Source organism: Frieseomelitta varia, unplaced genomic scaffold (assembly GCF_011392965.1).
Source record: "Frieseomelitta varia isolate USP_RPSP 00005682 unplaced genomic scaffold, Fvar_1.2 scaffold_191, whole genome shotgun sequence".
NCBI lineage: Eukaryota > Metazoa > Arthropoda > Insecta > Hymenoptera > Apidae > Frieseomelitta > Frieseomelitta varia.
In genome coordinates, this window is record NW_025109650.1 from 198,460 (window position 1) to 215,678 (window position 17,219).

At 37.9% G+C, this 17,219-nt stretch overlaps 1 protein-coding gene across 2 annotated transcripts in view; it reads right to left on the reverse strand.

Annotated features, from left to right (window-relative positions):
- Window positions 1–2,664: 2,664 nt before the first annotated feature.
- LOC122539115 (sestrin-1) overlaps window positions 2,665–17,219 on the reverse strand; it is a 233,758-nt gene continuing 219,203 nt past the window's right edge. For both annotated transcript variants that reach the window (XM_043673766.1, XM_043673765.1), the window contains exons 8-12: window positions 9,952–10,134; window positions 9,218–9,458; window positions 7,863–8,128; window positions 5,435–5,809; window positions 2,665–4,714 (exon numbers count right to left, since the gene is read on the reverse strand). In XM_043673766.1, the coding sequence (XP_043529701.1) occupies window positions 4,628–4,714; window positions 5,435–5,809; window positions 7,863–8,128; window positions 9,218–9,458; window positions 9,952–10,134 (1,152 nt within the window). In that variant the 3' untranslated portion in view covers window positions 2,665–4,627. The remainder of the gene's footprint in view (window positions 4,715–5,434; window positions 5,810–7,862; window positions 8,129–9,217; window positions 9,459–9,951; window positions 10,135–17,219) is intronic.

Sequence of the window (17,219 nt, forward strand, 5' to 3'; positions counted from 1 at the left end):
CGTGCGTCGACGCGCGCTGGATTGAAAACATTAAATACACATACATACATTACGCGATAAATAATTTCATTTTTTTTTTTCCATATTAACTACGTTATTAAATATCATACAAGAGAAACGGACGTTCTTAAATACATAAACGAATAATTTTGTGAGGGAATATATATGTATATATGTATAATGTCGAAGGCCTCTCGTCGTTGGACCGAGAAGAAGAGAAGAAGAGAAAGAATCGAGAACGATCGCGTCGAAAGTGGCGGCCCTGTAAACGGTTAACTTTCGTCGCCGGTTTTCACGCACCTAAAAGATAAGACAATTTTTAAAGTGCACAGAATATAGGTAACGCAAAAAAAAAAAAAAATATATATATATATATATATATAAAATATACGAAACAATATCTAAAGTTTTGTATGATGATATTTGGTACGTAAAGCAACTTTCTATCGGGCCTAATAATTTTTCAACTGCATTACCAAACGTACGAATCTGCTGTCTAGTGCAAGAAGAAAAGGATCTTATTAATAGGAAAGAAAAGTACGAAAAAAATCGAGACGCGCGTTAGGACAAAGAGGAAGATAGGAAAGAAGAAAAAAATAGACAGAGAGAGAGAGAGAGAGAGAGAGAGAGAGAGAGAGAAAGTTATAGGGGAAATGAATTGTTAAAGAAATTGTGAAATACTGTGGTCGAGTAACTCGTCGCTTCTCTCGTGTCGTCGTTCGCACACGTGCCTCCTTTTCCAGCCTCAACCATTATCAAGCCGCGAATTTTTATGCAAAGTCGCAGAGAACGCGTACGAAAAAAAAAAGAAAAAAAAAACGAAACGAATGGAATTATTTAAACTGCAGTGCTTTCTATAATATTCGCCAGTTGAGACTCTTCGAAATTTTTTTAATCACGTTCTCGAACGTCTTCTGCATAAAGATTCGCTGATAACTAATTGTTCGAGAAACTCCTGCCGAGGATTGCAATTGTTCAATGAGTTACAAGACTGTTAACGTAAACGTTGAATCCGGAGGACGTGTTAAGCGAAGAACGCGAACGAAAAGAACGCTCGACGACGACATAACTAAATATACCCCGTCTACGGCTAGGATCGCGCGAGAGCGATCGACACTCGCAATACTCGACCTGAATAAACTCTCCAAGTGATATGTGGGGACGTCGTTCAGCCAGGTTGAACGCGTCGCTGTTGGTCAAAAAGTCTAAAGTGTCAGTGTGTGTCTGTCTGTCTGTCTGTCTGTCTGTCTGTGTATGTATGTATGCATGTACGTGTGTACTTGTTCTTCTCAAACACTGCTCCTCCTCAATCGTGTATAATAATTAACTTTTTTAATTCGTCAGATCGTGCACCGTCTATCCGAATATTCTCGCCTGTACTCCTTCCTTTCCAATTCTCTCTCGATCGCGAAATCAATCCGAGGAACGAGCCCCAACGGGATTTTAAAAAAAGCTGTTCGATCGACACGACGCAGACTCGATATTTCCGGTGCTTGATTGGCGATCGCGAGCGTAACAGGCGACGCTTCCCCGTGAGAACACGCAACTGCTCCGGATCATATATACACGAATAATTCCAGAGCGCGCATATACACAATTACATAATAAAGAGACACCGCTTAATTACAAACGCTTACATACCGTCTACATCTCGGATGTTTCTTTCCTCTTTCTTTTTTCATCGTTTTCTCGCTTTCTCTCACTTCTCGCGTGTAAGGTCGATAATAATACATCCCGCCTTGCGCTGTTCTCCCCTCATTGTCGTAAAACGTACAGACATTTCTTCTTCTTCTTCGTACGTACGCGTCAGCGTACATACAAATATATAATATATATATATATATAATATTCATATATATAATATATATTTTTGTTTTCTTCTTTCATCATCAATAATGCGTATATGTGTTATATATCTATTATATATAATTATATGTGATCACAGACACGCGTAATTCGCGTGTATAGAGTTTGCTTATTTTTTTTTCTTTATCTTCTCATTTTTGTGTCACACGTCCTCTCTCTCTCTCTCTCTCTCGCTCGCTCGCTCGCTCGCTCTCTCCCGTGTACTTTAACGACTTAATATCAAATTTGATTTGTTTAAACAGCCTCTCTGTCCATCTTGCACACTAACGCCGCACGTGCGTTCTACTGTTGCCAACCTGTTCGATGGTCAGAAGGGGCGAACGTTTGTTACCGCGCGTTTCAAGTAATCTCTCCGTCTCCGGTTCTCGTCGCCGAGGCACGAATCACACGTTTTGCGCGAAAGGCAATTGAAAATTCGTTGATAAAAACGCACGCGCGTACGCGTGTCTTCGTCATCTCTTTTCGTCTCGCGATCGTTCGCCCCTTCGCTTGGTCCTTGCCCCATTTACAATCGAAAGTTTCAAGATCCGAGTCGATCCCTTTCTTTTCCTCTCACTCCGCTTCGTTCGATTTTTCCTCGAGATAGTAAATACGTCGCGTAGTTTTTTTCTTTTTTCCCGGGTTGGTGACAGTAGCGCCATGATCCATCGTAAATAAACACAGCCGATAGGCATTGCTTGTCTCTGCGCGCGCGCGCACGGCGCTCTTCGAGAGAGAGAGAGGCGCAACGCGTCAGAAGGGACGACGCGTGCGCACGCGCGCAGATCGTCCTACGAATCTAAAAACTTCATTTATCACCTGTACTCTCGACACACACGGATACGACGAAAACGAAGGTACACTTTTTTTTTCTGTCATTTCTATATTAATAGCTTTCTCGTTATACGATAGTCAGTGAAATAAACGAAGTTAAAACGTATATAATATATGTACAGCGCGAGTCGCGGTCGTAGCGCGAAAGACAAATTGTTTCACTCACTTTTCTTTGCGTGTGTTTTCCCTTAATTTCTTCGCTCTGTCGCGTTCCACCGTCCGTTCGAGAACGACTGGCGTTCGACGGATCGGCACGAAGGCGACGACGAGAATACGAAAACAGCGCTCTACAACTTCTTAATTTGTCCCTACGGTTAAATCGTAGGTGCTACATCGGCAAGTCGTCTTGACGTACAAACTACCGCGGACAATTGATTGATTTGCAAAAAAAAAAAACGGACGCGCGATGCTCCTCTCCTTCCCCTTTCTTCAACAACTCTTTGTCTTCTGGGTTTCTTTCCCACAAGTCTGTTAGTAATAAAACATATAAAAGAAAAAAGGAAAGGGAACGTAAAATCGGATTTAAAAAAAAAAAAAAAAAAAAGAGAGAGAGAAAAAAGGAAAGAATCGCATACACTGTGGCAATCGCTGTCGTATACTTGGGTTGATCGCGTAAAACTAAAAGCGGGAGTCAATACACGTTCAAAAGATGGCCTAAAAGTTATCCAACTCTAGCGGGGAATATTAAACAGGAGGACTGGGTAAAGGGGCAAAAGCTTCAACAGATCTGAAACGCTATAACGAAACGCGCAAATAACAGTCTGCTACAAGATATTTTCGCGAACATAGAAAAATACGAGTGTCTATTTACAAAACAAACGATAAATTTCTCTCGCGCTCTCTCTCTCTCTCTCTCTCTCTTTTCTCCTTCTACTTTTTCACACATACACTCTCTCATTCATTTACTCACTCACTCACTCACTCTCTCACTCTCTCACTCACTCACTCTCTCTCTCTCTCTCTCTCTCTCTCTTGCGCGCGCGTATATGCTGTTTTCTCTTCACCTCCCATCAACAGGGGTGTCCAAAATCCAAAAGGTAAACCAAACAGAAAAAAGAAACGCATACGCGTCTCCGGTTCACGCGGCGGAGACGGCTGCGCGCCAAATACAAAAGGTCCGCTTCGAATGGCCCGCCTCCGATTCAGAGACGAAACCATCGACAGCGTTTTAAACTCGTCCACTCGACAATCGGTTTATTTCATTTTGTTTTTTTGTTGTTTTTCTTTTTTTTTTTTTTTCTTTTAAATCGCCATGACCGATCAACGTTCGTCGGTATCAGTATCGACGCGATCGCATCGAAATTTCCTCTTTCTCTTCTTGCACGCAGCTCGCGGAGCGATTTCTCTCTATCCGGTTGATTCTATTACTACCGACTGACTTTCATCAAAGAAATCTCGGTCGTTTAAAGTTACGAACGACGAGCAAACGACACGAACTGGACGAACGTCGTCGCCCTCACAATGGGCACTCGAATTTCGGGGTTCCGCTTCTTCTTCTTCTTCTTTTTTTTTTTTTTTTTTTCCTTCTTTATTCACACGCATGTTTCTTATTACGTTTTTTTTTCTTTTTTTTTCTTTTTTTCCTTTTTGTTGAACTCTCCATCTACGTGTGGTACGGTTTATCGTAACGTGAACTGCTTTCTTTGTGTCTCCTCTGCTATGTGTATATACGTACGAATGAATAATACAGCCTGTATATCTGTGTATGTGTAGATGAATGTGTGTGTGTGTGTGTGTGTTTGTGTGTGTGTTTGTATGTGTGTGAAGATGCATCGTAACATGCCGCGTAAGAATCGGTGTCGCGTTCGCTCGTTCCTTACTGTGCCGTACTATGCAGAGTCCGCAAAATGCGACTCGCGAATATTCGTGGCGCGAGTTACGCGATAAAATAAACCGACGACAAACTGACAGACAGCAAGTAGACGAAGGAGCGGCAACGACGCCTCGCTTAGGTCATATATCGCATCACTGCGCGGAGCGCGTACAACAGCTCCGCTTGCATTCTCGCTTCCAGGATCATCAGGTTCACGTGCACCTGGAAAGAAATAACAAACAGCGTGTTAACAAAGCACAGTTAGCCTTGCACTTTACAAGGCCAAGTGGATCTTATAGGAAATCTAATTCAATGATAGATCGTGTGTGTGTGTGCATGTCGGTATTTCGTGTTAACCTCTTGCGCTGGAATCACGTGCCACGCACGTCAAGAACTTTTTGTCCCAAAATTGCAACGTTTTCAATAATTTCTATCGTTTTTACTTTTCAATAATTTCTATCCAGTGATATCATACACCGACGAGTTCAAAAAAACAAAAAAAAAAAAAGGGAAAAAGGCGACGAATTATTGTATACGATTTGGTCACTCGTTATGGTCCGCAGTCAGTTGTCCAGCCGCAAGTGGTGGAAAGAGAAATTCGAAAATTCGGAAATGAAATTACCGCGGGAATTGTTGAAGAATTAGGACATCGAATTAACAATATCATTTATCCCACTTCCCTCTATATATAAACAAACAAACAAAGAAATACTATCGAGTGTGAATAAATAAATAAATAAATAAAGCAAAGCTGCGTATTCGAATTTCAAACGATAAAGTAAATCAACTTTAGCATACAGATACTGAGTCACTGCGATAACACGTGAAACCGAAATGCATACGCCACTCAGGGAAATCATATGTAAATAGCATTATGCATATCTCCTGACGTAAACAAACGAGCAAAGCGATAAACAGGATCGAGGTAAGACCGCTACCAACCTTCTCGCTGTGTTTGAACTCCCTCATTACGCGATCGTAGTCCCTTTTCGTCACACGTTCCGGATAGCAAACGGCGCTTTTGATAAACGTCTTCAGGCTACGCTCGAGCAGCTGGTTCACCTCGTTGTAGTCGTAATCGTCGTGCCTGATGCCGAACATACATTGAATGTAGTTCCAGATCGCTCGTCTGAAACGGGACGTGTCCACCTTGCTGTGCGTGCCCATTGTGTAGTAGGTAAGGTTGTAGGCTGTCTTGAACTTATCGTCGAGGAGATTGCCGACGTCGTTGTAGAGGCGATTCACCAGCGAGTAGCCATGATCGTCCCAGGAATAGTCCTGCACCCGGAACGTTGGTATGTCGTTCAGTTGACCACGCTGAAAACGAGAAATCGATTGTCGATGGTCAGGTTTATATAGGCTTTACAACTTTAGCTAATATAGGAAACAACGCAGGTATCAAAATTCAGAGTTTTTCAAAAAGTGAAGACATAACTTGTCATCGCTTTAAATCATTTGCAAAATTTGATCCTTTTTTTTTCCCCCCTCGTCAAACGCGAGCATGGCGAAATTTTCTATTTCTTTGCATTATCTGTTGAATATATAATTTGGAGATAATGTGCAAGTGTAACGTCTTTTTTTAATACGTTTTGCTTTTATTTTTAAATAGAGTGTACAACGGTGTGTGCGTGAGTGAAAAATTTTATGTTCGACACTTTTAATGCTTTCTACAAACGTTGGATCTACCGGTGATTATTATCTTTTATCGCTATTGATGATTAATTACAAATTTTACATTGCACACCAAATTGCACATAGAACATTTGGCGTACAGAACATTTTGGCACGCAAGACCGGCATGCACAGTGTTTTTCTACAAGGACTCTTCAATTAGAGAAAAAGATAATAATAATTTACGATACCTGTCGAAAGTTTGGATACATTTTTCCTTCATATACTTCATTATATAATTCCTGTACATAATTTGCCTGTATTGTACAACGACAGATATATTTCAATACTTAGAAAAATACTCAAGGTAAGGGAATCAGTAAGTAACAATTGCCAAAGATAATTACATTTATCGCAAAAATACGGAGGAGGGGGGAGGGAGGGGGCTTCATTTCGCGTAATCGTTTCAAGAAAATATTGTTCTAAACTTATTATTAATGGAAGCGTAATGGGACAATCCAAACGTTTAACTAGTAGCGTAATGCCGTGCAATTAGTAGAGTAATGGAATAACGTTTTTCTTTCCCTCGCTGGTGAATTCGATCACGTCACGTGTTTAAGGCTAAACTGCTCGATGTCGGGAGGACACACATAATGTCGTAAATATTCATGATAAAGCAGTGGTAAACGGTAATCGAATAGACGAAACTTACATATTCATTGGCGGGCTTGAAACGTCGCCTTGAAAACTTTCGAATCAGCCTCGCGAATTATGATACCGATAGCGGTATATATCCTTGTTTTGACCACGATTCTCAATTCTCACGTGTTGTTGAAATAATATATGGAAATATATTGAAGTCAGAAAGACTTCGATCACATGTTTTTCACTCGTAATTATTATAGTCGTTATCAGGTCAGAGACTAATAATTTTGAAAACCAAATAGAAATTTGTTGACTGTATAAGTGTTCGTTTATTAAATGATATTGCGATGAGTGTTTTGATAATAAAAACTAAGTAGAAATCTGTTGAATGCTATGGCATGTGCTCTACATTGAATATTTTTGCGTTCTATATTATACACATTTGTAGTTATTATACACATATGTAATAGTAGTTCTATATTATAGTTGAATGCTATGGCATGTGCTCTACATTGATATTTTTGCGTTCTATATTATGCACATTTGTAGTTGTTATACACATATGTAATAGTAGTTCTATATTATAGTTGAATGCTATGGCATGTGCTCTACATTGATATTTTTGCGTTCTATATTATGCACATTTGTAGTTGTTATACACATATGTAATAGTAGTTCTATATTATAGTTGAATGCTATGGCATGTGCTCTACATTGATATTTTTGCGTTCTATATTATACACATTTGTAGTTATTATACACATATGTATAATAGTAGTTAATATGTATAATTAACATTTGGAATCGGTCGCTTACATTCCCAAAAACATAAATTTTCATAAAAATCCGCAATTTATCTTCATCGCCGCCGAATGACGAAGAAAGATCAGCGAAATTTCCAATAAATTAATCCACTGCGAGCCAACATTTCATCGGCAATTCTTATCGGTCGATTTCTATTTATCAGAGTTTACTTTCTAACGTTGGAGCTACGAAAGTGAATTCCAAACGTTCTACAAATCCAAGGAAATTGAAGGAAATTAAAGTGTAATGTTACGATATACTGCCGTGATTAAATTGTTCAATTCACTACGGATTAATAAATGAAACTCACCTTGGCGAAGTCTTGATAGATGAACGTAGGATCCTCGATGAAATGGCCGATGTCAGAATCGAGAACGGAACTGCTACGCTGTGGCGCCGCGGCCAATTCGGCGGACTGCGTTTCCACGGTCTCGAATCTTTTCGACAGCTCCTCCTGCGTGATCTGGTAGGATTCCGACTTCTCGGAGAGACGTTTCATACGTTCCATCAGCGCCTCGACGCCGACTTCTTGCTCGCCTACTATACTCGGCGATGATGGCGGCGACGGCATGTTTTCTGCACAAATTCGAACGACATCTCCAGCTATTAAGCGTCCAGTTTCGAACTGTGTAATACGTATTAACGTATTTTATTTTAAGCTACTTTCTTATCATATGTACTACTTTTATATACTGTCTATACTTTTATATACTGTTATACTATTATTTTACTACTTTTATTCACTACTATTATGCTAAGTTTTTGTTTCTTTTCTATATGTTTGTAGATTATACAATACTGTGATTTTTCCACCACATTTTGATACCGATATTTATATCGTTAGATATTTATTGTCATGGGCTATCATCTTATGTGCGCAAATGCACTTGTATTGTGTCTGCTTATGACTGGTACTGACTGAAACAGGTCCCCGAAATTAACGAATTGTTAAATCCACGTTCTCAAACGCGAGCGTGTAATTGTTTATTCGTCGTGTGCAGAAATGTCCATATCCGTCTTTTATACAAGGTTCGTCCGTTTGCCTCGGCAGACAAGATTTATTTTTATTGCGCGCGCTCCGGAAAATTATGAGATTCTTAGTTTTCTTAATTAAGACACTGTGCTTGTCTGTTCGTATTTATTTAAACGTCTGTGAAATAGAAACGTCTACTTGTTATCGTTATCCGTTGAAGTACCGACACAGATAATTACACGTCGCTGCTGCCCCGTGAACAATTTAAGAAATACAAAAATACGAATTCTGGAGCGCAGACAACTATCGCTAATATTTTGTTTTCCATTGGAACGAACCACACGTCTGTTAGACAGCGTCTGTTAGATCGTGTCTATCAGCAGTTGGTAAACGTTGGTAAAAGTCGTTGAACTTCAAGAACGGAGATACCTACTTGTTTTCATAAACGCAAAACATAGAGAAAGAGAGAGAGAAAGAGAGAGAAAAGGAGCAGAAAATAAAATTAAAAATCGGTGATTTATAGCGCGACTCGATATTATAAATACCGTTTTAGAAATTCATAGCTATAATGAAACGATAATGACATGCAGTAGAATGTAGTTAATGATATTCAGCCGTCGTGAGTGTTTGAATTTATGTTGTTTAGGTCGCGCGGTACTGAGGGAATTTTAAACGATCGGCGACCGACTTACCAGTCTTGCCGTCGCCATTGGGTATCTTCTTCGGACTACTGGAAAGCTTGTCTTTGGCAGTTGGTACGTTATTGCTATTATCCTGGATGTTCTCTTTGTAATGGTGGCCGGCCACGTTGTCCAGTTCCTCGTTGATGCCGCAGGAGAACACGAAAGACGAAAGGGAGTGGAAGTGGGCCAGAAGAACTATCGCGTGAACCACCTCGGCTAAGGACCAACTGTCCGCGCCTTTGGTCAGTTTCTGTAAATTGGAAAGATCAACCGATTTGTTCTTGCTTCGTGAAAGAAAATAAAATTACTGAATTAACAAAATAATCGACGAAAATTTGCTAAGTGTTGCTGAATTAAATGCAACATTCACTAAATGAAATCAGACGACTAGAAACGATCGACTTGTAAACTTGTACTGTAGTACAACACAGTGTGTTTAACCACTTGCGCTGGGCAACTGATTGCGGACCATAACGAGTGACCAAACCGTCACACAATAATTCGTCGCTTTCTTTTTCAACTCGTCGGTGTATATCACTGGAGTTATTATGATATCACTGGAATTTGTTATTTGTTTTGCCCGGGTTGTACTTAAATATACTTAAAATTGAGAAAGTATTGCAATTTTGCACGTCATTCCAGCGCAAGAGGTTAATACGTTGTACTAACATGTATATAACGAATATAAAAGTGTATCAATTGTTAAACCGAGGATTTAGGATTAATCTTGCTAACAAACTAACCTCGATGTGCGTTTTGTTCAGCAACCACGGCCTGTGAGCTAAAATCTTATTGATCTCATAGAGATCTTGCAGTTTCCCTGGGATTGACTTCAATCCTCGAAGCCACGATGGATCACCGCCTTGGAGGATGAACTCTCCCTTCTGCAGATTTATGAGATAGCTGCACTGATGCCTACCGGCAGCCTAAAAAAAAAAACAAAAAACAAAAGATAAAATTCGTAATTTTATTTACTTTTCACTTTTGTCGAAGAATAATTAATTCAAGAATAATCTTATTCCAACAATAATCAATACACTGTCAAGATGGCGTCGCTGGTGATAGCGTGATAATATTTTAGAACGGTCAAACTAAAAGGAATTAATAAAATTCAAATATCTGGAGACTTAGCAAAATTTATAACTTGTGTAAAAGCTGAATGTTTAATTCTGACAAGATACTACTGCAATAGATTTGCTATTTTCTGTTATACCGCGTTAAATTTTGTTTTTTTCCCTTCCGTTAAAACCACACAAGTCCGTGGAAAGAGTCTTCTCTAAAACCGAAAGGGGGTGTGTATAAGGGAGTAAAGAGCGTCGGAGGCGAACACATACGGCGCGTTTCATCCGCGTGAGGCGACTAACTTCCAAAGAGACCGCCGAAAGAAAGAGTCCTCGAGCGTGGAGACAGCCAGGGGGTAGAGAGATCAACGAAAAAGAAGAAAAAAAAAAGAAATAGGGGGAGAAAGCGTCGAGGGATGCTGCCGGAGGAGAGACAAATTGCCGACGACGCGACGTATCGAGGCGCGAAATTGAGCAAGAGCACATCGATCGTGTACATTGCGCTCCCTATACTGCCACGCTCTCTAACACGACACATGGACACGACGAGAAAAAAAGAAAAAGGACTTCCAACTCTCGAGCGACTCCCTTCATTGCGATATTTCCCTATCGCAAATTTTCCTGGCTCAATAATAAATTACGATCCATTTTCACCCTTCTTCGAACTGCTCACGCAACGTGCGTTTGCGACTGCTCGTTTGCAAGTGTTTGAACATGAATGTGAATATATTATTATAAAACATTCTGACGTTTTGTTATAATATCTGTTATCATTATATTGAGGAAAATTTGAAATTAATTTGAAAATTTATATAACAGTTATAGGATATTTGTTGCAATATATATATATATATATATATTTAGTAAGCGTATAGTATGAAGTTTGAAATAAATTTAAAATTATATATGAAAGTTATATTTATAACCTTAAAATTATTTGAAGCTCGTATGTGCCACAATCCATTACGTCAATGATCAGTGGGACCTTTTATTATATGATTAAGATGACTATTCATACCAATCTTTTACTATGTATATGTTTATAATAAATATCTTGTAACTTTTATATATATATATATATATATATATATATATATATTCAGATAGTTTTGAAATTTCGCCTCTCATTACTATCCTAGCGAAATTTCAAAATGTTTTGTATAATAAACATAATACAGTTGAATAAGTTCTATGTATACTCCAAGTACATTCGATCTGATGTTTATCTTCAAAATTACGAATAATTATATTGTTTTATTTATGTTTTTGTCACATTAAAAAATTCTATCGAATATATGTTCACATTTTCAGTAAGTTCATTGTATATCAGACCTAATGTTCATCCTCAAAATTATGAACAATTATAACTATTACATCGACTGACTGTTCTGGAATTTTTGGACTAGTATTGCAACAAGTGTAGTAAGCAATTCATTTCCTGATGTTCGATTAGACGTTTCAAATCAAAGATCACATAGTTTAACACTATTACTCCGCACTATACATAATTTATTCCCGCTTTCTCATGTATATATTTATTATTGTCTTTGCATTTAAAAGTCGCAGACGAGGAACATGACAAGTCACACTTCCTGCCTTTCACGCGACAGCGATTTTAAAATTCAACACACCGTCCAACAAATTTTTTGCATTTCTACGGCCAAACAAATATTTTAATTGAACGCGCAATTTGCATAAATATCCGCAGTCCAATTGTGAATCAGAAAGGAGAAAGGAACCACTGTCGAATCCAATGTGCGATACGTTCGATATTGAAACTTTGAAAAAAAAAAAAACAGAGAGAGAGAGACCAACTCGTTTCGAGTTGTAAAGACGAAACGGGCGAACTTGCTGAAAACTAATCGACATTGTGACCTCGCCTATTGTACCACGTTGGAAAACAACATGGCGAGAAAGAGGGGACGTGACTACATTGGCGAAATAACGTGGCTCGATCGGGTTCTTCTTATTGGTTTGTTTTGATCGCGCTGGAATTACATCAGAAATTCAAATGACCAGCGATGGAACAAGTATGTATTGGGAAAGCGGATAGGAGACTACGTAGAATAGGTGGACGAACGGCTGAGGAAAACGGGGAACAGGACGTGGGATGATGAAGCGCGTAAACAAGACACGTGTTTACCATAGCCGTAGATCGATCACGACTCAAGAGCCGTGATAAGCGATAAGAGAAGTCTGCGAACACGAGGCAACCCTTTATGGCAACTCTGAAATTTTTTTTGCCCGCCAACCCCCTGCTGGCTGCGGGGTTGAGCGAATCGAAGATAAAAGGGAGGACGAAGACTAACGAATCGTCTCTTGTTTCCATTTCAAAAATAGCTTCATCTCGCGTTCAGAACCGCGAGTAAATCATTTATCTGTTATTTGAGTCGATTTTCATTGGAGCAAAGTAATAGCAAATAACCTGAGTATATTGGGCTGAGAATTTTTAGATTATCTCATTGAATAAAGCTCTGTAATAACCTAATCTACAACATATTTACTTATTCTATAAAATCGGAAAGCTATTCGAGAAATTATTTATAAAAATGGATACGAGATACGAGGATGAAAATGAAGAATTTACTTTACTTGATAGCTAAATAATGACATGATCAGTTGCTCGTTCAAATAAACTAGCACAAGGCTAATTTTCTAATATATTATTCAGGTTCGCTTGTATCATTTAATTGGGCATTATTCGATCATCTTATTTAGCTAGACGTTTCATTTAATTCATTTAATTCTTCGTGGAAATAATTTTTCTCTACATTGTACAAAATAACGTCTCATTTTACTTTTACTTAAATAATTTCTGAAATCCTTGTATATCGATAAATAATCTCATCACAGGTTCTTACGTCAGATTATTTGTTACTTTGTTCGAATAATTGAGTCAACTCGAGCAAAAAAGATTATCTCGAGACGATCTATTTAACTCTCTACACTGAAAAAATTTCCAAAACGACAATAATAAATTAGTCGAGATAACTCACTGCTTCAAACTGTTATGTTCTACTTTGCTCCAAATGAAATGTGGTTGAATCTGCTGCAGACCTCGAACGAGACAATCGAAGAGGATGGATGTAGAAAGCAGCTAGCATAACCCGTTGAGAAAACAATTTTCTTGGAATTTCTTTTTTAGAGCAGGAAAGCTGTTAAAGAAATGAAACATGGTGGTCTGTGCTTTCTAACGAAGTTGCAATTTTTCTGTTTTTTTTTTTTTTTTCCTTTAAGCAAGTTTTTTTTTTAGGAAATATTTCGAGAAGTTTTTTCCATCTGTCGAACGATAAATTTCGTCGAGAAGTGGATACAACAATCTCGCGAACGAGTGATAAGTCATGGTAATGCGCGAGATAATTTCGAATACCAGTGTAACAGCAGATGATGATACCAACGGCACGTGTACCCTCGTTAAAAATTGATACAACCACAGGCAGATGAGGTTTTCCTCTGTCGATATTGCATTATTCCCTCGAAAATTTGATTTATATACCGGCAATAATAATTACATTGCGTAAATCAAATTTTAGAGCGAATGATGCAATACTGACAAAATACAAAACGATCTGCGAGCAGTGTAGCACAAGAGTACATTTTGGAGATCATAACAGATTAAAATATAGTAAAATTTTAATTACGTCGTAAAATTTTAATTTCGTCGAAAAATTTAATAGTACGTCGCAAAATATTATGTATATTATGGGCCTGTTGAGTACTTTTTATCTCAGTCTGTTATCCAGTATGTCATTTGCATAGTCGAACACTTTTTAGTCGACGAAATTTATTTTATCGTTCTAATCAACGTGTTAATGAACCACGAAATGACAACTAAATTAATCAATTAATTAACAAGAACAAAGTTGTACAATACATATTATCCTGTATTATTTTGTATTTCATGTACAAGTCTTTACAAACTGTTCAAGAAATTTTTATAATTTGAATGAAAAAGTTCCCATAAATTTCATGAATGATAAACTCTACGAATGTTTTCATATGTAAAATATGTGTAATATTATAAATAATATTATCAAATGCTTTCATACGTCAAATATGTAAAATATTATTTATCTATATAAGACACAGTAACTTCAATCAAATTTGAACTACTATGAACTCTACTATGAACAAATATGTGTCATAATACACAAAATGTTTAACTCTACCATATCTTTCCACAAATTGTGCTATAAATTTCGAAAAAAAAACATTTCCATAAATCCTAATCGTATACACGTACATATATCTTTAATTAGCTCTCTTAACTCAAGAAACATTTGTCGTAATGTCAGACAGTGAATTTTTATGCAAATTTCTATTTCTGTGAATGATACTACAGAACATCTCAATGATTCTTCCGACGACTTTTGCACGCTGGCAAATCTCGCGAATCTCGATCCAAGAGTCACTCCAGGTGAAATGTTTACAGGTAGGAAAGCTGTTCTTTTTTTCAGATATCTTATCGCTTTATCGTCTGCCGCCTACCCTCTCTGTCCCTTTCGATACAAGGCTTTCAATAATCTCTTCCTCTTCCCCGCGACCCTTTTCCCACGAACAACGTCAACGTGTTATCAACGTTCGATAAAGCTGGTTTTCGGCTCGTTCAAAACAGCAATATTTCGTGCGCGACTACTTTTACTAGGCACAGGCGGAATAGTTATCGCGTTATCACGTGCACCGTGACATTCATCTGTTTTAGTGATTGGATCAAATGTCACGAAACGAGCACTCCGCGAACTCGCCTTCAACGTTGAAATTAAAATTGAAAATTTTGAAACGACTCGTGGCTGGCTAACTTGCTAAGTTTAGTCGCACGTAGTTTGAAATTTCTACAGAAAAAGGTTTGCAAATTTGTCACACCAACATTCTGTCATGTATTTCATAAATTTTTTTAATAATATTACACGTTATCTATCTAATTTTACCGTAAGACACGACAATTAGCCCGAAATAATTCAATTTCAATTAGATTGAAAAAGAAAGTATTAATTAATTCTATTTTTGTATCTCAAGAAAAATAAAAAACACATAATAAACGAATACTATGTCGCTTTATATAAGACGAGGACAAAGTAGTAAAATTGCAAGTGTGACAGTGTCCGTTACCTGTTACCGGACACTTGCAAATCTTTATCCGGCAAAAAGCCGCAAGTAATCTACGTACAATCGACGATCAGGATTGCTCGCTGCAATTCCCAAATGCTGGATTACCAATCTACCAACGCAGGAAGTCACAGCCTCGATGCAATATCCTATCTACAGTCCGCCTAATCAGCCGAACAACTACGAATCTACACAACCCAATTTCGATTCGTTTCTACGTCAGACCGATGAATCCCTCCTCCATCATCGGGGGGCTTGTTCGCTGTTGTGCACGCGCGTCGAATGTTTAATTTCACAGCGATAAAAAGCGAACAGCCGACGCACGATAATAGTATTCTTTCGGAAACTAAAGCTAAGCTCGCAGTTTATTTATAATACACAACACATAGACATTATTTAGAAAATAGTCTAACGATCCGTGGCTACGTAGAGTAAAGGTCAATGGGTAAAATTGTTTATCACTGAAAGTAAAACATCACACAGATACAGGGTGATTCAGACGATTTTGTAACAAATCGATATATTTTTATCGGTTGAAACAAAAAAAATCTTTGAAAAGTGAAATTATCATTCCTTCTTCTCGTTCTTCTAAACAGAAACGTATCCGTTTCTTGCATAGATCAAATCCTTCCGTCATTCTAAAATTAATTATACAATCGAAAAATGCTTCAAACATTCTTCCAATCTTAATTTTGTAAAACTCGTTTCGTGCGAGTACCTAACTTTTAATGCTTGTTCCGTGCATGTACCTAATCCAACTGTTAAACTTGTTTTCCTTATCATTCCTTATGAAATGTCATTCGTCAAATTTCCATCGCGTTGCTACGACACATTTTTCAGACTAACGATTAGGTTCGATGCGCGCGCGAAAGAAAAAGGAATGATTTTCAATTCTAAATGTCGTTTCAGCAATAAGAGTACATACGATCGTGCTCGTTACGATAGCCTGTAGAAATGTATGATCTAGTTTATAATTTTTCACCACGAAATGAGCCGTTCGAGCGGCGGAGAACACATAACGTTACGAAACCCGTTGCACTTGCCTGGTTTCTTTGATAATCTTTGGCCCAACGACCCGTTCGACGAGGGACGACCGTGGAACAACTTGGAAAAAGGCAAACGACGATGTGCTCCGAGAGAATACTCGGCGATAATCGCTCTGTTTGTCGCGCGCGAAAATATTGTAATTGTGAACACGTGAACAAACATGTTTCCGTCGATCACATGTATGTATGTACAGCAATTTCTTCACGCGACTATCGTAATCGACAATAATAGAATAGAGGAACATACTTTCAGCAACTGCTTGACGTTGACGATCGTGTGTTGTAACTGGTTGATATTTGTACGTGCAATTGAGAGGAAACATTTAGCTTCAATAGTTTTGGCAAAACTATTTATATTTGAACAAGCATCCATTGGATTATAACATTGAAATGAAACAGCAGGTTCAAATAGGGAAGATAAATATTTTTTTTAAATAAATAATATTTCCATTAATAATAATATACTGATGCGTGTATTATTGTATATAAATTTACTATACATAATATAATCAAAGATCTAATGTCTGTTAAAATATAACATCCAAATTAAAGAATTTTTTAAAATTTTCAATGCAATCTGATCATCTGCCACGCTCTTTTTAAATAAACTACTCCGAAAAAAAAGCACCTGAAGAGACGCGAATCATTTGAAATAATTAAGAGATCATGAAAGTTAAATAAATCCGTGTACGATAACTCTGAAGAAACTGATTTTCCTCGTACTTTCATAAAGTAAGTTTCATGACTATTACGTAATGCGCGCCTCCGATTAGAATTCATATTTGGAAACTGATCTTC